The sequence below is a fragment of the Ursus maritimus genome, unplaced genomic scaffold (genome assembly GCF_017311325.1).
Source record: "Ursus maritimus isolate PB19 unplaced genomic scaffold, ASM1731132v1 scaffold_1, whole genome shotgun sequence".
Lineage (NCBI taxonomy): Eukaryota > Metazoa > Chordata > Mammalia > Carnivora > Ursidae > Ursus > Ursus maritimus.
In genome coordinates this window covers 86,291,518-86,310,182 of record NW_024423343.1, presented here as the reverse complement: position 1 = coordinate 86,310,182, position 18,665 = coordinate 86,291,518, and the positions used below count along the sequence as shown (strand labels likewise).

Below are 18,665 nucleotides of genomic sequence, written 5' to 3'. Positions count from 1 at the left end.
AATAACGAAAGCTGGTACTCTTTCTCAAAAAAATTTACGCTTTACCATGGAGGAAACAAAAATGGAATGCTACTAAAAGATGTTGATGCGCTTATGGAAATCATGGAAAGAATAATTACCATCGGGTTGTCTATAAGAATGATACACCTGGATATCTGTGATGGCATGCCATGAGTTAATCAGTGAGAGTCTGTCTGCTCCAGAGGTTTTATGGGCACGGCTGAGTGACTTGGTTTTCCCATCAGTCCAGTAGATGTAGTCTTCAAACAATGTTAGTGCAATCACCCCTGGAATATCTTGATTAGGGACTGTAATAGGAGATGGTAAGATTAATGTTCAGTCTTGGAAGACTGCCAGTTAAAATATTCAATACTACATGGGCTGACAGATACAACTGCTACAGAACTTCATGTGAATAATTGCTGTGACAACCTGTCAGGCCAGCAAGGTTCTTTATTACCGGTTAAGAGAATGCAGGATCTGGCGCAGGAGTTTACTTTGCTGAGAGTTTGCCTGATTCGACCACTGGGAAGAAGTGAATGCAATCCTGCTCACGAGTAATGGCTGTTTCACCAGAAACAAATACCATCCAATATTAAAAAAAAAAAAAAAAGTATATATATCCATGCAGTTGCTCCCAACTTAAAGCCTTACATCTACAGGTCACTGACTGTTTTCTCCCATTTCCAAATTGATTAAATTATATATCCAGGACGAAATGTTTATCTACCTGGAGATAGAGTGACTATAAGACTACTATAAACTATTTTAGTCACTGAGATTTTATGAGTATTTTTAATGCAAGATGAGCTGGGATAGGGATGGAGGAAAATAAGTGTGACAGACAACAATGTATTAGGCAGATTTAACAGTCATAAAACTGTTTAGTTGAAGGTTAAAATTATTTCATAATTATATTTTCATTATAGGACTAGGCTTAAGTATAAATAGATTGAGCATCACAAATGTGAATTTTTCATTCAAGAGATTCCAGGGTCCTATCAGGCACATGAGATATGATAATTTTTTTTGGTGATTTAAGGTTAAGTAACTTTAAAATGTGATAGAGTTTTCTTCAAAAAAAGTTTTAAAAGCTATCAATAAAGAAAATGGAAATTCCTTATTTGCATGAGCATTACAATGTTTCTCCATATTTATTTCCAGATCTACTTTTAGAAATTCTGAGAAACTGTTCATTAATGAAAAAAAAGTACTGTAAGTCCAGGAATAAGTACTTTTTTATAAATTGGATTTTCAATACTGAGAATTAATGTTTGGCATATTCCTCATTCAGGAGTAATGACAAACTATCAAAATTTCAAATGCAATTTGATATTTTTATTCAGCTGGGTCAACTGTGATCAGAGAATTTACCATGACACAGAGAAAGTAGAAATAAAAGCAAATAGGTGACACTTTAAACCACTGACTACTATCAATGTAGGGTCTAGCCAGAAATCCATCTCAGAACAGATATTATGCCTATGAAGGAAGTACTCAAAAAAAAAATATCCATATGTGTACACTTTTGAGGCAAGTACTCAAACTGAATAATCTGTGTACTCCTATAGACATGGAGCCTATTGCAAGAATGACAAGCGGAATTGGATAGAAAGATGAAGAGGATACTGTACCAGAATGAATCATATCTGAGGTATTACACAAACTATTCCCACTTTCCCTTTTTGGCTGTATAAATTCATTCCAGAAAGATAAAACAAATGTGGCAAAATGTTAACAACCAGGTGAATCTTGGTGATGGGTGATTGAAACAGTCTTTCAACATATGCGTATGTTTGGAAATCTTCAAAATAAAATGAAAATTGGCAGAAAAAGTTGAAACTCCCAGAAAGATTCAATTCGGATTTCCTTAGATGCAGAAGAAATAATTAGATTATTAAATATGGACTCAAAAAGTTAATCATCATTTTAAAAAATCTCAGTTCACCAGAGATTCAATTAATTTATACACAAAAAGTGGAGTTATTGTATGAATTTGCCTATTAACATCTCTAACGTTGCATAGTCTTTTAAATTATTCAGCTGACATTTGTTAAGTATTCTGGTACCAGAAAGTTGGCAGTGATTTTCAATAGGTGGGGGGAAGCAATTCTGGCCCCACAACAAAGAATGATCAGGCCGAAATATTAATAGTTCTGAGGTTATGAAACCCTGCAGTAGGATATCTACTTTATACACCTTATTTTATTGAATATGCATCATTCTATTGCATAGTAGTGGACAGATAAGAAAGCTAAGATCTGGAAAATTTAAGTATCTTGACCAAAGAGGGGGATTAAACACTAGTAAATGCAGGTATTGGTATTTAAATCTAAATCAGACTCTGATGGCTGAGTTCTTTGCCATTTTACCTAATAGCACTGCTTTCAAGAAAGCCAGCCTCGTAGGCTAAAGTACTGTTATAGACTGAATTGTTTCCTCCTCTTCTAAATTTGTATGCTGAAACCCTAGCCCCCAGGATAACTGTATTTGGAGACAGATAAGAGTGGGGTCCTAATCCAATATGACCAGTGTCCTTATAAGAAGAGAGAAGCAGAGACACCAGGAAAGTACATATACAGAGAAAAGGTCATGTGAAGACATAGCAAGAAGACAGCCATCTACAAGCCAAGGAGAGAGGCCTCAGGAGAAACCACACTTGCCACCACCTTGGTCTTGGACTTGCAGCCTCTATAGTTGTGAGAAAATAAACTTTTGTTTAAGCCACCCAGCTTGTGGTACTTTGTATGGCAGCCTTAGCAAAATAATACAAGTATATAAAGCAATAAGACTGATTTCATATGCTCCATGTGAAAGTGGGTGGGGCAGAAGGGGAGGGAGAGGGACAAGTAGACTCTACACTGAGCATGGAGCCTGACTCTGGGCTTCATTCCAGGACCCTGAGAGCATTCCCTGAGATGAAACCAAGAGTCAGATGCTTAACTGACTGAGCCACCCAGGCACCCTGAAAGTCAGTTTATTTAATTACTTGATTGAATTACATTATATTTTCAGACATGGGGCAATTTAAGTACTGGACAAGTTTGCTATCTCTAAGCTTGTAGTGACTACCCACCAGAAAAATCTCTATCAGATAATCAATATAAATTAATGGAGATCAGAAAGGTGAACTCTTACTCTAGAAGAAAGATGGCACAGAGTGGAAAGTACAGAAAATGTAGAAAAGGTCAAGGTGAAGAAAATTCGTCCATTTGCCCAAAGTGACCATCTGTTTGATTTAATCCCTTGTTTGATATTGGTGTAAAGAACTGGACTGTCACTCTTAGCTTTATAAGCCCCTCCCAGGAGTGCTCATTTGGCAAACATGTTTAAATTCCAAACACCATCACATACAACCACCAGAGTATTTCTTCTATGGAAAACAAAGTAAAAACCCCAACTTATGTTAACAAGGGGAAATCCAGTTCCACATATCTAACACTATAATAGTTCCAACAATCTATTCTCTAAGAGATGGTGAAAAATTCACTTAATACCACAAACAAAGCCAATGAAAATCAAGCCAAACAAAAGAAAGCAAAACAAACAAAATCTTTTTATATTGCCTTTCTAGGAGTTTAGCTCACAACTCGGCAGTACTCCTTATTTTTTCTTGAGGACTTAATCCTCTCCAACAAGTTATTCGACTATTTGCTTAAGCTTCTGTGAAAAAAAAAGCCATATATTAACTGCTAAATGATAAGTATAAATAAATGAACGCCATGTTTGCTTTTCCATCAACAGATGAAGAATTCAGCCCACATGGAGGCTAAATGAGATGTTCTTTTTTTTTTTTAAGATTTTATTTATTTATTTGACAGAGAGAGAGGCAGCCAGCGAAAGAAGGAACACAAGCAGGGGGAGTAGGAGAGGAAGAAGCAGGCTCCCAGCGGAGGAGCCTGATGTGGGACTCGATCCCATGATTCTGGGATCACGCCCCGGGCCAAAGGCAGACGCTTAACAACTGAGCCACCCAGGCGCCCCTAAATAGATGTTCTGAGCCAAATCATCATATATTTTGGTATAAGAAACTTTCCTGATTCAGAATGAGAAAAATAAAATTGCTTATTTTTGGTTGTCTCCCTATTTATTTTCTTATTTTTACTTCGTAAATATGTCTGTTTATATGTATACATGCATTCATATATTACATATGTATACATTTGTAATATATCTATTATACATATAATTATATATGTATATTCATATATAATTCATAATAAGTATATAATAATAAAGTCCCTATAAACATAAACATGGAATGTGATGGCATGAGAAAAACATTTAACAAATTCACTGAGATGCGACTGTGTTTATGGAAAAAGTAGTCAATGTTTTCTCAAAATAATAATAGTTATCCTTTTTAAGAAAAAAATAATATGATCGATTATCATATATAAGACTGCACTTCCTTAATTAAAAGAGAAATGTAAAAAATAAGGCACATTTCATTTACAGGTATTCAGTAGACATAAAAAAAGAAAAAACAGAACGATTGTGTGGGCTGTAGTTTAATAGGTATTTATTATATATTTTAAAGCTGCTTTCTGCAGTTAAGTCTCTATTCTGGATAACAGCATTATTTATTTTACTATTTCCAGCATTTCACTCAAGTACTAGGCTCCTAATTTTTATCTTATAGACCAAATCTATCAGAATAAAGAAGTTGGTATTTGGCAAAAAAATACATCAAAGAAATACCCCTTGTGGAGGTTTTCCTTTTTAGTCAAGTTGGATGCTATCCTATTAACATTCCTAGTAATTACGACAAATAGAAAAGGTGGCAATCCAGAATATGCTTTTGGCTTAACCATTGTCTCACAGAGTTATTCTATTACAATACTTTTGATTATTGATTTTTTTATAGCATTCATCATGTTAAACAAGTGTATTCCTGAGGAGTTAAGATGGCGGAGGAGTAGGAGACACCGTTTTCAGCCGGTCCCCCGAGTCGAGCTGGATAGGTACCAGAGCAGCCTAAACAACCACGGAACCAGCCTGAGACGCAGGATGATGCATCTGGATCTCTACAAATGGACATCTCCAGCGCTGAGTATTGAGGTACGAAGCGGGGAGCCATGAAACTGTGCACAGATTTCGGAAGATAAACGGAAGGGGGAGGGAGCCGCCGCGTTCGGGTGCCGGGAAGTGGTAGCCCCTTGCACGGGGGAGCGGGCAGGCTCGCGGTCGGCACCCGCAAAACAGCAGACTGAGACCGGGAGCCGGGTGCGCGCGCCACCAGGCATCTCGCGGAACACCGGAATCCCGGTGCGCTCACTGGATCCAGACGAGACCGGAAGCTTCCGGAGCGCGCGGGGCAGCTGGCGGCGTTAGAAACACAAAGGACAGAGACGCGCCGGCCCTGGAAGTGAGGGCTGGGACGCCGGGTGTGGGGCGCACATCCCGGGACGCTGCAGGGTTGAATAGCACCAACAGAAACAGAGTTAAAGTGGCCAGAACATTAGTAGAGAACGGGCCGCAATCCCTCTGTTCTGTGACAGAGGCTGAAATTCGGCCGCTGCTGCTCTGACTCTCAGAAGAGGCACAGCAAACCGCCAGGGAAAGCCGCCAGAGAACAAAAGCCTGGAAATACCGGCTCAGGGAGTGCCCATCCCCATCCCCCCTCGCAGGGGACACGGAGACTCTATCCAAACAGGGCTGCCTGAGTATCAGCGCGGCAGGCCCCTCCCCCAGAACACAGAAGGCAGGCTGAAAAATCAAGAAGCCCACAACCCGGGCGCCTGGGTGGCGCAGTCATTGAGTGCCTGCCTTCGGCTTAGGGCGTGATCCCGGTGTTCTGGAAAGGAGTCCCTCATCGGGCTCCTCCGCTGGGAGCCTGCTTCTTCCTCTCCCACTCCCCTGCTTCTGTTCCCTCTCTCGCTGGGTGGCTGCCACATAAATAAATAAATAAAATCTTTAAAGAAGCAGCCCACATCCCTAAGATCCCTATAAAACAAGGGGCACGGCCTGGGACCCAGTCAATAATTTGGGCTCTGGAAACCCCGCAACCTCTCTTCATCAGAATGACAAGAAGGAGAAGCCCCCCCCAGCAAAGAAAAGACAGTGAGTCTGTGGCCTCTGCCACAGAAATAATGGATATGGATGTAACCAAATTATCAGAAATGGAATTCAGAGTAACGATGGTCAAAATGATGAGTAGAATTGAAAAAACTATTAACGAAAAGGGTTACTGAGAATATAGAATCCCTAAGGACAGAAATGAGAGCGAATCTGACAGAAATTAAAAATTCTATGAGCCAAATGCAGGCAAAACTAGAGGCTCTGACGGCCAGGGTCGCAGAAGCAGAGGAACGGGTTAGTGAATTGGAGGATGGGTTAATAGAGGAAAAAATGAAAATAGAAGATGGTCTTAAAAAAATCCACGCCCACGAATGTAGGTTACGGGAGATTACTGACTCAATGAAACGATCCAATGTTAGAATCATCGGCATCCCCGAGGGGGTGGAGAAAAACAGAGGTCTAGAAGAGATATTTGAACAAATTGTAGCTGAAAACTTCCCTAATCTAGCAAGGGAAACAAACATTCGTGTCCAAGAGGCAGAGAGGACCCCTCCCAAGCTCAACCACGACAAACCTACGCCACGTCACGTCATAGTGCAATTCGCAAATATTAGATGCAAGGATACAGTATTGAAAGCGGCCAGGGCAAAGAAATTTCTCACGTACCAAGGCAAAAGCATCAGAATTACGTCAGACCTGTCTACACAGACCTGGAATGAGAGAAAGGGTTGGGGGAGCATATTTAAAGCTCTTTCAGAGAAAAACATGCAGCCAAGGATCCTTTATCCAGCAAGGCTGTCATTCAGAATTGATGGAGAAATAAAGACATTTCAGAATCGCCAGTCACTAACCAATTTTGTAACCACGAAACCAGCCCTACAGGAGATATTACGGGGGGTTCTATAAAAGTAAAAAGGCCCCAAGAGTGATACAGAACAGAAAGTCACAGCCAATACAAACAAAGACTTTACTGGCAACATGGCAACATTAAAATCATATCTCTCAGTAATCAGTCTTAATGTAAATGGTTTGAACCATCCCATAAAACGCCACAGGGTTGCAGATTGGATAAAAAGAAATGACCCATCCATTTGCTGTCTACAAGAGACTCATTTCGAACCCAAAGATGCATTCAGACTGAGAGTAAGGGGATGGAGTACCATCTTTCACGCAAATGGACCTCAAAAGAAAGCTGGGGTAGCAATTCTCATATCAGATAAATTGGATTTTAAACTACAGACTATAGTTAGAGATGCAGAAGGGCACTATATTATTCTTAAGGGAAGTATTCAACAAGTGGATATGACAATTATAAATATATATGCCCCCAACAGGGGAGCAGCAAGATACACAAGCCAACTCTTAACCAGAATAAAGAGACATATAAATAAAAATACATTAATAGTAGGGGACCTCAACACTCCACTCTCAGAAATAGACAGAACACCCTGGCAAAAACTAAGCAAAGAATCAAAGGCTTTGAATGCCATACTCGACGAGTTGGACCTCATAGATATATATAGAACACTACACCCCAGAACCAAAGAATACTCATTCTATTCTAATGCCCATGGAACATTCTCAAGAATAGACCATGTTCTGGGACACAAAACAGGTCTCAACCGATACCAAAAGATTGAAATTATCCCCTGCATATTCTCAGACCACAACGCTCTGAAATTGGAACTCAACCACAAGGAAAAATTTGGAAGAAACTCAAACACTTGGAGACTAAGAACCATCCTGCTCAGGAATGACTCGATAAACCAGGAAATCAAAAATCAAATTAAACAATTTATGGAGACCAATGAGAATGAAAATACAACAGTCCAAAACCTATGGGATACTGCAAAGGCAGTCCTAAGGGGGAAATACATAGCCATCCAAGCCTCACTCAAAAGAATAGAAAAATCTAAAATGCAGTTTTTATATTCTCACCTCAAGAAGCTGGAACAGCAACAGAGGGACAGGCCTAATCCACGCACGAGGAAGCAGTTGACCAAAATTAGAGCTGAAATCAATCAAGCAGAAACCAGAAGTACAGTAGAGCAGATCAACAGGACTAGAAGCTGGTTCTTTGAGAGAATCAATAAAATTGACAGACCACTGGCAAGACTTATCCAAAAGAAAAGAGAAAGGACCCAGATTATTAAAATTATGAATGAAAAAGGAGAGGTCACGACGAACACCATTGAAATTGGAAGGATTATTAGAAATTTTTATCAACAGCTATATGCCAATAAACTAAGCAATCTGGAAGAGATGGAATCCTTCCTGGAAACCTATAAACTACCAAGATTGAAACCGGAAGAAATTGATTCCTTAAACAGGCCAATTAATTATGAAGAAATTGAGTCAGTGATAAACAACCTTCCAAATAACAAAACTCCAGGCCCGGACGGTTTTCCTGGGGAATTCTACCAAACATTCAAAGAAGAAATAATACCTATTCTCCTAAAGCTATTTCAAAAAATAGAAACAGAAGGAAAGCTACCAAACTCATTCTATGAGGCCAATATTACCTTGATCCCCAAACCAGGCAAAGACCCCCTCAAAAAGGAGAATTACAGACCGATTTCCCTAATGAATATGGACGCCAAAATCCTCAACAAGATACTTGCTAATAGAATCCAACAGTACATTAAAAGGATTATCCATCACGATCAAGTGGGATTCATACCTGGGATGCAAGCGTGGTTCAATATTCGCAAATCAATCAGCGTGATACATCATATCAACAAGAAAAGACTCAGGAACCATATGATCCTCTCAATCGATGCCGAAAAAGCATTTGACAAAATACAGCATCCTTTCCTGATTAAAACCCTTCAGAGTGTAGGAATAGAAGGTACATTTCTCAATCTCATAAAAGCCATCTATGAAAAGCCTACTGCAAATATTATTCTCAATGGGGAAAAGCTGGAAGCCTTTCCCTTAAGATCAGGAACTCGACAAGGATGCCCACTCTCGCCACTATTATTCAACATAGTACTAGAAGTCCTTGCAACAGCAATCAGACGACAAAAAGGGATCAAAGGTATTCAAATTGGCAAAGAAGAAGTCAAAATGTCTCTCTTTGCAGATGACATGATACTCTATATGGAAAACCCAAAAGAAGCCACTCCCAAACTATTAGAAGTTATAGAGCAATTCAGTAACGTGGCGGGATACAAAATCAATGCTCAGAAATCAGTTGCATTTCTATACACGAATAACGAGACCGAAGAAAGAGAAATTAGGGAATCCATCCCATTTACAATAGCACCAAAAACCATACGTTACCTTGGAATTAACTTAACCAGAGACGTAAAGGACCTATATTCTAGAAACTATAAATCACTCTTGAAAGACATTGAGGAAGACATAAAAAGATGGAAAGATATTCCATGCTCATGGATTGGAAGAATTAACATAGTTAAAATGTCCATGCTACCCAGAGCAATCTACACTTTCAATGCTATCCCGATCAAAATACCGAGGACATTTTTCAAAGAACTGGAACAAATAGTCCTTAAATTTGTATGGAAACAGAAAAGGCCCCGAATCTCCAAGGAACTGTTGAAAAGGAAAAACAAAGCTGGGGGCATCACAATGCCGGATTTCGAGCTGTACTACAAAGCTGTGATCACAAAGACAGCATGGTACTGGCACAAAAACAGACACATAGACCAATGGAACAGAATAGAGAGCCCAGAAATGGACCCTCGGCTCTTTGGGCAACTAATATTTGATAAAGCAGGAAAAAACATCCGGTGGGAAAAAGACAGTCTCTTCAATAAATGGTGCTGGGAAAATTGGACAGCTACATGCAAAAGAATGAAACTTGACCACTCTCTCACACCATACACAAAAATAAACTCCAAATGGATGAAAGACCTCGATGTGAGACAGGAATCCATCAAAATTCTAGAGGAGAACATAGGCAGCAACCTCTACGACATCGGCCAAAGCAACCTTTTTCATGACACATCCCCAAAGGCAAGAGAAACAAAAGATAAAATGAATTTATGGGACTTCATCAAGATTAAAAGTTTCTGCACATCCAAGGAAACAGTCAGAAAAACTAAGAGGCAGCCCACGGAATGGGAGAATATATTTGCAAATGACACTACAGATAAAGGACTGGTATCCAAGATCTACAAAGAACTTCTCAAACTCAATACACGAGAAACAAATAAACAAATCAAAAAATGGGCAGAAGATATGAACAGACACTTTTCCAATGAAGACATACAAATGGCTAACAGACACATGAAAAAATGTTCAAAATCATTAGCCATCAAGGAAATTCAAATCAAAACCACACTAAGATACCACCTTACGCCAGTTAGAATGGCAAAAATAGACAAGGCAAGAAACAGCAATTGTTGGAGAGGATGTGGAGAAAGGGGATCCCTCCTACATTGTTGGTGGGAATGCAAGTTGGTACAGCCACTCTGGAAAACAGTGTGGAGGTCCCTTAAAAAGTTAAAAATTGAGCTACCCTATGATCCAGCCATTGCACTACTGGGTATTTACCCCAAAGATACAGACATAGTGAAGAGAAGGGCCATATGCACCCCAATGTTTATAGCAGCAATGTCCACAATAGCTAAATTGTGGAAGGAGCCGAGATGCCCTTCAACAGTTGACTGGATTAAGAAGTTGTGGTCCATTTATACAATGGAATATTACTCAGCTATCAGAAAGAACGAGTTCTCAACATTTGCTACAACATGGACAGCACTGGAGGAGATAATGCTAAGTGAAATAAGTCAAGCAGAGAAAGACAACTATCATATGATTTCTCTCATCTATGGAACATAAGAACTAGGATGATTGGTAGGGGAAGAAAGGGATAAAGAAAGGGGGGGTAATCAGAAGGGGGAATGAAACATGAGAGACTATGGACTATGAGAAACAAACTGAGGACTTCAGAGGGGAGGGGGGTGGGGGAATGGGATAGACCGGTGATGGGTGGTAAGGAGGGCACGTATTGCATGGTGCACTGGGTGTTATACACAACTAATGAATCATCGAGCCTTGCATCGGAAACCGGGGATGTACTGTATGGTGACTAACATAATATAATAAAAAATCATTAAAAAAAAAAAAAAACAAGTGTATTCCTGGATAATATCATTCTAATTTTGTATTTCAACTTACCTAGTTTAAATACTTAACAAAATGTACCAATTACTCAGTGTCCATCTTTCATAGAGTTAAAATGTGGTAATCGGTGCTATGGGTAAGATATAATATTGGGATAATGGCAGATTCAGCATGACTTTGGTGGGTTAAAATAGAAATTTCACTAGAGGTGCTCTCTCTCTCTCTCTCTCTCGTTTTCCTTATATCTCTTCCAAGATTTTCTTTAAGAATTAAGCGTGATTTTAAAATATTACTTTATAGGCAGTGATCCCTGTAATTTATTATTTTAAAATTACTATAAAAACTTTAGCAATATTTTCTAAAGTAAAACAAAGTTCATAGAACACAACCACCAATTCAGTAATTATTATTATGAATAAATCAAAATTACAGAGTAACTTGAGCATTACTATTTTTTTCTTTTTTTGAGTATAAAGAATTTGTGTATTGTTTGGAAGAAAATACCCAAATGGTTGTCACTATATGGCTGATTAGGTTTGGAAATTTAATCTAAAAATTTAAAGTAAACAAGGAATATCAAACAAAAGGTGAAATTTTGTTAACTTTTTCTTTTTTAATGTATGTTAAGACTCCCATTGTCTTATTCTTGGTGCCATTTTCCTAAGTAAAGGTTCATATTCCTTTATACCTGAAATACTGCAAAATTATTCTAACTTTTTAAATTGTTTTTAATCTCTTCCAATCTCTTTTGTGTCAGGCAGGTTTCCTGTAGTAAACAGAAAATACATTTTTAAATGATAAAAGATTTTAATAAATGAATTATTACGGAGGTGTGGGCATGGTCAATGGACTGATGATGGATTATTTTTTCCTCTGCCTGTTATCAGAACCTGGCGAAAGCTACAGCTAAGGGAAAGGAACCACACAATAAGAGCAGTGATCATTCAGTGGAGGAGCTCGGCCAATGCCAGACCACTGTGGTTGGGCCTGAGGGAAAGGAAATAAATATTCCAACGTCTTCCTTCATCCACCATCTAATTTCCTGGCCATCCCATGGATACAATTCAACCGGAAGTCAGAAGATGACAGAGCCTGGGTGATGCATTCCACAGAAGTCTGCATTCTAGCATTTAGAACATGGCAAAGAAGTAAAGGCAGGATAACCCAGAACTCGATTCAGTAAATATTTCCTATTTTTTTTTAAATCTCACTTATCTCGTCCCTAATCAAATACCATCAATGACACGCATTCCTTAGGCAGTATGGTGCAAACATTTGAGCTTGACTAAAACACCATCTGTCTTCACAAGAGAGGATCAAGATGCTTAGTAATCCTCTAGTCTGAGAGACCCTGATACTAACATGTTCTCCTGACATCCTTCTAGAAAAATAATATACACCAAGCTATGTAGAGAAGTTAGGGCATAAATTAATGGAGCAGAGCATGAAAACCAAAAAATGGAAGAAACGAAACAAAGAAAAACAATTAGCATTGAAAAAATGAGGGGAGATTAAAGTAAGGCTGCAGAAAAAATATAAACACACGATAAAAGTAGATGACGGAAGAAAATGGTTAAGTGCCAAAAAAAGTGGGAGATCCAAAGCAGTGGTCAGTAAGTGGGTGGATAATGATTTTTAGTTTATGAAAAGCTACAGAGAAAAGTGGCCCCAATATACTAATTTCCAGACAATGACTGCTGAGCTAGTAGCTATCGCTACAAACACCCCATCAAATAGAATGTGTTTTGTATAACTACAGGGCAAAGGACACTTATTCTTTGTCAGTAATTATGCATCCCTTTCAGTGTTATTGATTGCAGAGTCCTTTTTTTTAATAACTATTTCCTCAAAACCATCTATAAAAAGATATGAAATATTCCCTTTAATATTTGCATCCATGAACATTTTCCCTGCCTACTCTTCAATGCAAACCTGCTTAATTGTAATAGTATTAGAAAAAAAATTTTAGGCAAATGGATCCAAAATTCATTGTTCAAAGTGAATAAAGGCATTAAGAAATGGCAAGAACACTAAGGATAGCCAACATTTCCAAATACAATGATAGAATTTCAAATTTATTTTTTCCCATATAAACACAATCTTTGAAAAAGTTCATCCATCAGTGAAACTTTAAATGGGATAAGAAATAAGTTTCTTCTATTCAGTAAATGCCATAGTGAATAGCAGATCTCAGTTGCTACTACCTGGGAGTATATTAAATGAGACTGTCTTTTAAATACACTGAACAAATATTCAAACAATACTTTTATGTCCCCCCTTAATGCATTAGTTTATACTGGGACACTTAAATGTATAATTTTTTGAAACAAATGTAATGTGTGATGGCAAATATAGAAATTAATGCCATATTTAGAGTTCTTTAAAGTCATTCATAAGAGGCTAAAGGCGTACTTTGTCCATCCTTTTCTAGTATATTTTGCTTCTTTTTCTTGACCTTGTCACTTCAAATAATATGTACTCTCTATATAGATTAAGAATATGTGGTCTATATAAATCAACCACTTCCTGGTCTCACCTACATATTTTTAAAGTTATTCATAACAGAAGTCAAGTATGGCCATTTCAATATTTAACATCTGAAAGAGTATTCCTGTTAAGGAATGTGAGAATTTATAAAGCAGACAATGTGAATTGTCATACATTTATTTTGAAAACTAGACTATGCCTATAAGTATTATCTCTTGATCAGGACACTGCTCTCCAGTCTCTAAACAAAGCAACTTTGCTCTGTGCACTTGGTAAACATATAGTCCTGTTTCTTTGAAAGGCTCTGAATTTTTCTGCTGGGGATACAAACCTTCATAGACATTTGGCAATGTGTTTTCAGAGCCGATGACCAATACTAAATACAGGAGTTACCATATTCCACACACACATGCAACAGGAATGTGTTTGTTTGAGAGTCCTAATGATAGCTGAAGCCTTAAAACAAAACAAAACAAAACAAAACACCAAAACACACTTTGCCTTTGGGACAGATATCAACAGAGCCATTTACATGAATTTAGTATCTGGTCTTCCCACATTCCTACAGTTATAAATATGGTTCTAGAATAAAAACAGAGAAGAATGTCACATATTTCAAGCATTTTAAAACATGTTCTAGGTAGTCTTAGGAATAAGTAGGAGTAGGTGAGGGAATTGATAGAACAGTCTCTGTCCCAGTCCCAACCCAACTAAATTCCTTTAAGAAGATCCCTGATTAAATAGAAGCTCCATTTTCTGGATAAAAACATTGAACCATACTGTGGCAAAGCAACTTGCTTAAATTAGAGAGCAACCTGGACCAAGGCCGAATCTACTGATTTCCAATACCCCACTGCCTCCAGTTTAAGATAGATCAGATTGTTGAAAGTGGCTGAAAACTCATGCTAAGGTAATATTTAAAATTTCCCATTTAAAAAAATATATGGGTCATATGTGGCATTTGCAAAATAATAATCTATTTAAACATATACACAATTTAATGTAACATGTCCTATTCAAGGAACAAAACCGAAAGACATGATTGACACTGAAATTCTAAGACTTTTTAGAAATGGCAGTTAATTTCAATTTATTTTACTGTTTCAGGAACATTTCTATAGTAACTGAATTGTATTTTGCTCCCTTCCATTAACTTTTATTGTATTGTAAACAGCAGCACATCAACACCATTGGCATAAAATAGGCTGTGAAGTCTGCTGTTTGTAATGGACTGTGAACGATAGAGATTTTTTTTTTTTTCAAAAGTACTAAAATGAAATATCCTACCAGGAAAGAAACACTCTAAAATATTATAAAATCAGAGGGTGGTGTTTATTAGATTCCCTCCTTTTCTTGGTGAGTTTCAGTATATATTTAAATATCCTAAAGACCCAAATGCAAGAGCTACTGAATTTTGAAATAGATGAGCACAACATGGTCCCTTTGTCTTTTTCAGTGTGTTTCCCCTTCAGAACAAAACCTGTCGTATATATATTTATGCTATTTCACCAGCAGCATGCTGAGATCTGGATTCCTTTTCCAACATTAATTAGATGATCACTGCATGGGTTATGATTTGGATTTTTAAATCCAAACAGAGAACTGCCCCCTCACAACACAAACTGGATTCCCAAAGCAATAAACAAACAATTGAGGCGGACTACAGTATTGACACTTCAATGTGAGGACCTTCACATCTAGGAGTATAGAAACAAATGAAGAGACATAGTCAACGTAATTGCATGAAATTTTAAACAATTTGTCCACAACCTAAAAGACAGTTCAGTGATAAACTGTAGTTTAGAATCATACCCAATGATTACTCTTCAGAGAAATTAGCAGTTATGAGTATATATTTTTCCAGCATGCTGGATAAAATATGTACATGACCACCTGATTTAACACAAGGTTAAATTCATTCAGGGATACAAAGAAGAGTATTTGGGGAAAAAAATTACTAGAAAAAATAAATTTTATTCATGTATTCTTAGAACAAATAAATTGTAAAACTCAAGGTCAAACATATCTTTTTCCTAGCTCACCCTATTGTTAATACCGATCACAAACTATTTTCAGCCTTATTGTCAAGAAAATAGCTACTTCTCTAAGATATCTCAACTCCAATGGCACATCTAACAGAATCTGAAGAAAACGAAATCTTAAGTCATGTAGTTTAATACAAGCAGTCACGATGAAATTTTGTCGTGAAGACAAAAACTTCCTGGAATTTAATTTTCTTTTCATTAAATGGAAAACAAAGCCTCTGCGTTAGGGTACATACGCAAAGTTATTGCTGAAATTCTTTCTCAGGAGATATTGTATAACCTGTTTTACAGATACTCCATTTAGAGAAGGCTGAACTTGTTAGAATGCATGAAATCAATGACAAAAGATCTCTACTTTGGTCAAATTATAAAGATTCTGTGGCATGAATTTCCAAATAAGTTTGAGAAGATTTTCTATAGGTAGGAGATAGTTTGGAAATAATAAACAACTATAACATCAAACTATCCCACTAAAGCACGGTGTACATTTTTAAGCAACATTACTTTCTCTTTACTATCCCAAATAAACTGTTCAAAAGAAAACCACAGGCCCCAAAATAGCATCACTTAGGTTAAGGCCCCAAGTCAGTAAACCAAGACTTAATACTTAATCTAACTGCAGTTTCAATCCCCCAGAAATGTCACCTTTAACCATTCAACATGGGAATTTTCTGGTCAGCACTAGGAAATTAACTGATAGACCCCTACCGTTCCCCTTAGGAGGGCAACCTTGCCTTTCTAATAATTTCCTTTTTTCCACTCCCCCTCTACCTTTAAAAACCTTTCTGTCTGTAGCTCTTTAGAGCTCCCCTCACCTTTTAGACGGGATGCTGCCTGATTCATGAATCAACTAATAAAACTAATTAGATCTTTAAAATTCACTTGGCTGTTTTTTTTTTAATTTAAGAATAGCAAAGAATTTGAATTTACTAAGATATATGCTTTCTTTTACAGTAATTATGTTCTCGTGGCTCAAGTTTTTTGTTTCTTTTTTCTCACATGTTTTCCAATTTAACTACATCCACTATTTAAATCAATCAGAAGAAACTCAGGTATGGATATACCCTTACTTGTGTAAATATTTATTTGTGTTGTAACTGTAGCTTTTAAAATTGACAACAAGCAGGCAACAAATCTTCAGTCAATTATCTGCTCAAAAATGAAGCTGTGTGGGGGCGCCTGGGTGGCACAGTGGTTAGGCGTCTGCCTTTGGCTCAGGGCGTGATCCTGGCGTTATGGGATCGAGCCCCACATCAGGCTCCTCCGCTGGGAGGCTGCTTCTTCCTCTCCCACTCCCCCTGCTTGTGTTCCCTCTCTCGCCAGCTGTCTTTCTCTGTCTAATAAATAAATAAATCTTAAAAAAAAAATGAAGCTGTGTGGAAAATGGAAGGAAAGCTGGCTTTGCAACCAGTTAGATCTGAGTTCAAATTCTGATTCTTCTGATTCCTGCTTGTTTGACTTTTCACAAATTTCTTAATCTCAATAATCCTATTTGCTGCAAAATGGCTTTAATGGTTCTTATCACATAGTGTTGATTGATGGAAGGACCAAAAGGGCATGTATTGCATCAAGCACAGTTCCTTGAACACAGTAGACTTCAGGTAGAAGTATGAGTTTATAAGAGGAGGGTTCCAGTTCTTGGAACCCCAGCAGCCGACTAAGGAAATTTCCACTGAATGCCAAAAAAAAAAAAAAAAAAAAAAAAAGGAAAGAGAGTATATGTAAAAATCTAATACCATGTAATGACCAAGAATATAGGTTTTCTCTTCTCGTATTGATTTGAGTGTTTACTAGTGTTTAACTTTATTTTTTTTTATTTTTATTTTTTAAAGATTTTTTATTTATTTATTTGACAGAGATAGAGACAGCCAGAGAGAGAGGGAACACAAGCAGGGGGATTGGGAGAGGAAGAAGCAGGCTCATAGTGTAAGAGCCTGATGTGGGGCTCGATCCCAGAACACCGGGATCACGCCCTGAGCCGAAGGCAGACGCTTAACCACTGTGCCATCCAGGCGCCCCTAGTGTTTAACTTTAAAAGATGTTAATAATTTTTGCAATAATATTCAGAGAGAACTGAGGATTGGGCTGTAATTTGAGATTTTCACAAAGGCTACGTAGGAAGCATTTGTTTATTTCAGATTTCCAGCTTGTCTCAAGCTTAAATTGAAGACAAACTTGGGGTTAAAAACTGTGTGATCTGGCAAACATTCTGAAAAGGTTGTGCAATTCATTTAAATGGAGGCTTAGAATTTTAGTTCTGGCATTCTCCCTTGATGCCATTTCCCCCCTAATATCCTTATTTCCATAGAAGAACCAACTGAGATCTAGGGAAATTACCTACACTTTCAGGGGTGAAAAAGCTAGTTAGCAGTACATCCTACCCCACCCCGTTGCACTCATAATCTTTCTTCTAGATAAATTATCAGGTGTTCTGAAATGCTTTTTAGGGAAAGATACAATGGAGGTTGTTTAATCATATCCTTAGAATTCCTCTTATGCTGACCCTTTTGGTAAAATTAATGTACCTCTCATCAAAACAGAGCTTTTCAAGAAGAATCTCTAAGTTAAGCTTAATTTGGTACTTTTCAAATTCCTTTTAAAATGTACAAATATACGTGAACCTAATAAGTCATCAAAATGATGTTATTTTTCCCTGGCTAAGTGGATGATATATAAAACATTCACTTAATATTTGCAACTGGACCCCAATATTTCTGTTATTTTAAGCTTACAGATGCATCTCTCCTATTTTCTTTTCTTTTCTTCTTACCAAATAACTTTTGAATGTAATACTTTATCTCCATTCCCACAGCTATAATCACTTCAAATATTTTCTCCTAAAATATTTTAACAGTCTCTAAATTGGTTACCATTCTAGGGTCTTTCATTTTCCATGCTATTGTCAAGTTTAATGATAGCACTATGTCAACTAAACACCATCAGTGGTTCCCTATGACCTAAAGGATAAATTTCAAATTACTTAGCATATAAGACCTGTCACAATCTGGCCCAGATTTGCCC

At 37.6% G+C, this 18,665-nt stretch overlaps 1 protein-coding gene across 1 annotated transcript in view; it reads right to left on the bottom strand.

The window, feature by feature from the left end:
• Window positions 1-18,665, bottom strand: part of LRP1B (LDL receptor related protein 1B) — a 1,456,161-nt gene that overhangs the window by 196,957 nt on the left and 1,240,539 nt on the right. Inside the window, exon 60 of the mRNA XM_008695867.2 lies at window positions 120-308. Within this exon, the coding sequence (XP_008694089.2) occupies window positions 120-308 (189 nt within the window). The remainder of the gene's footprint in view (window positions 1-119; window positions 309-18,665) is intronic.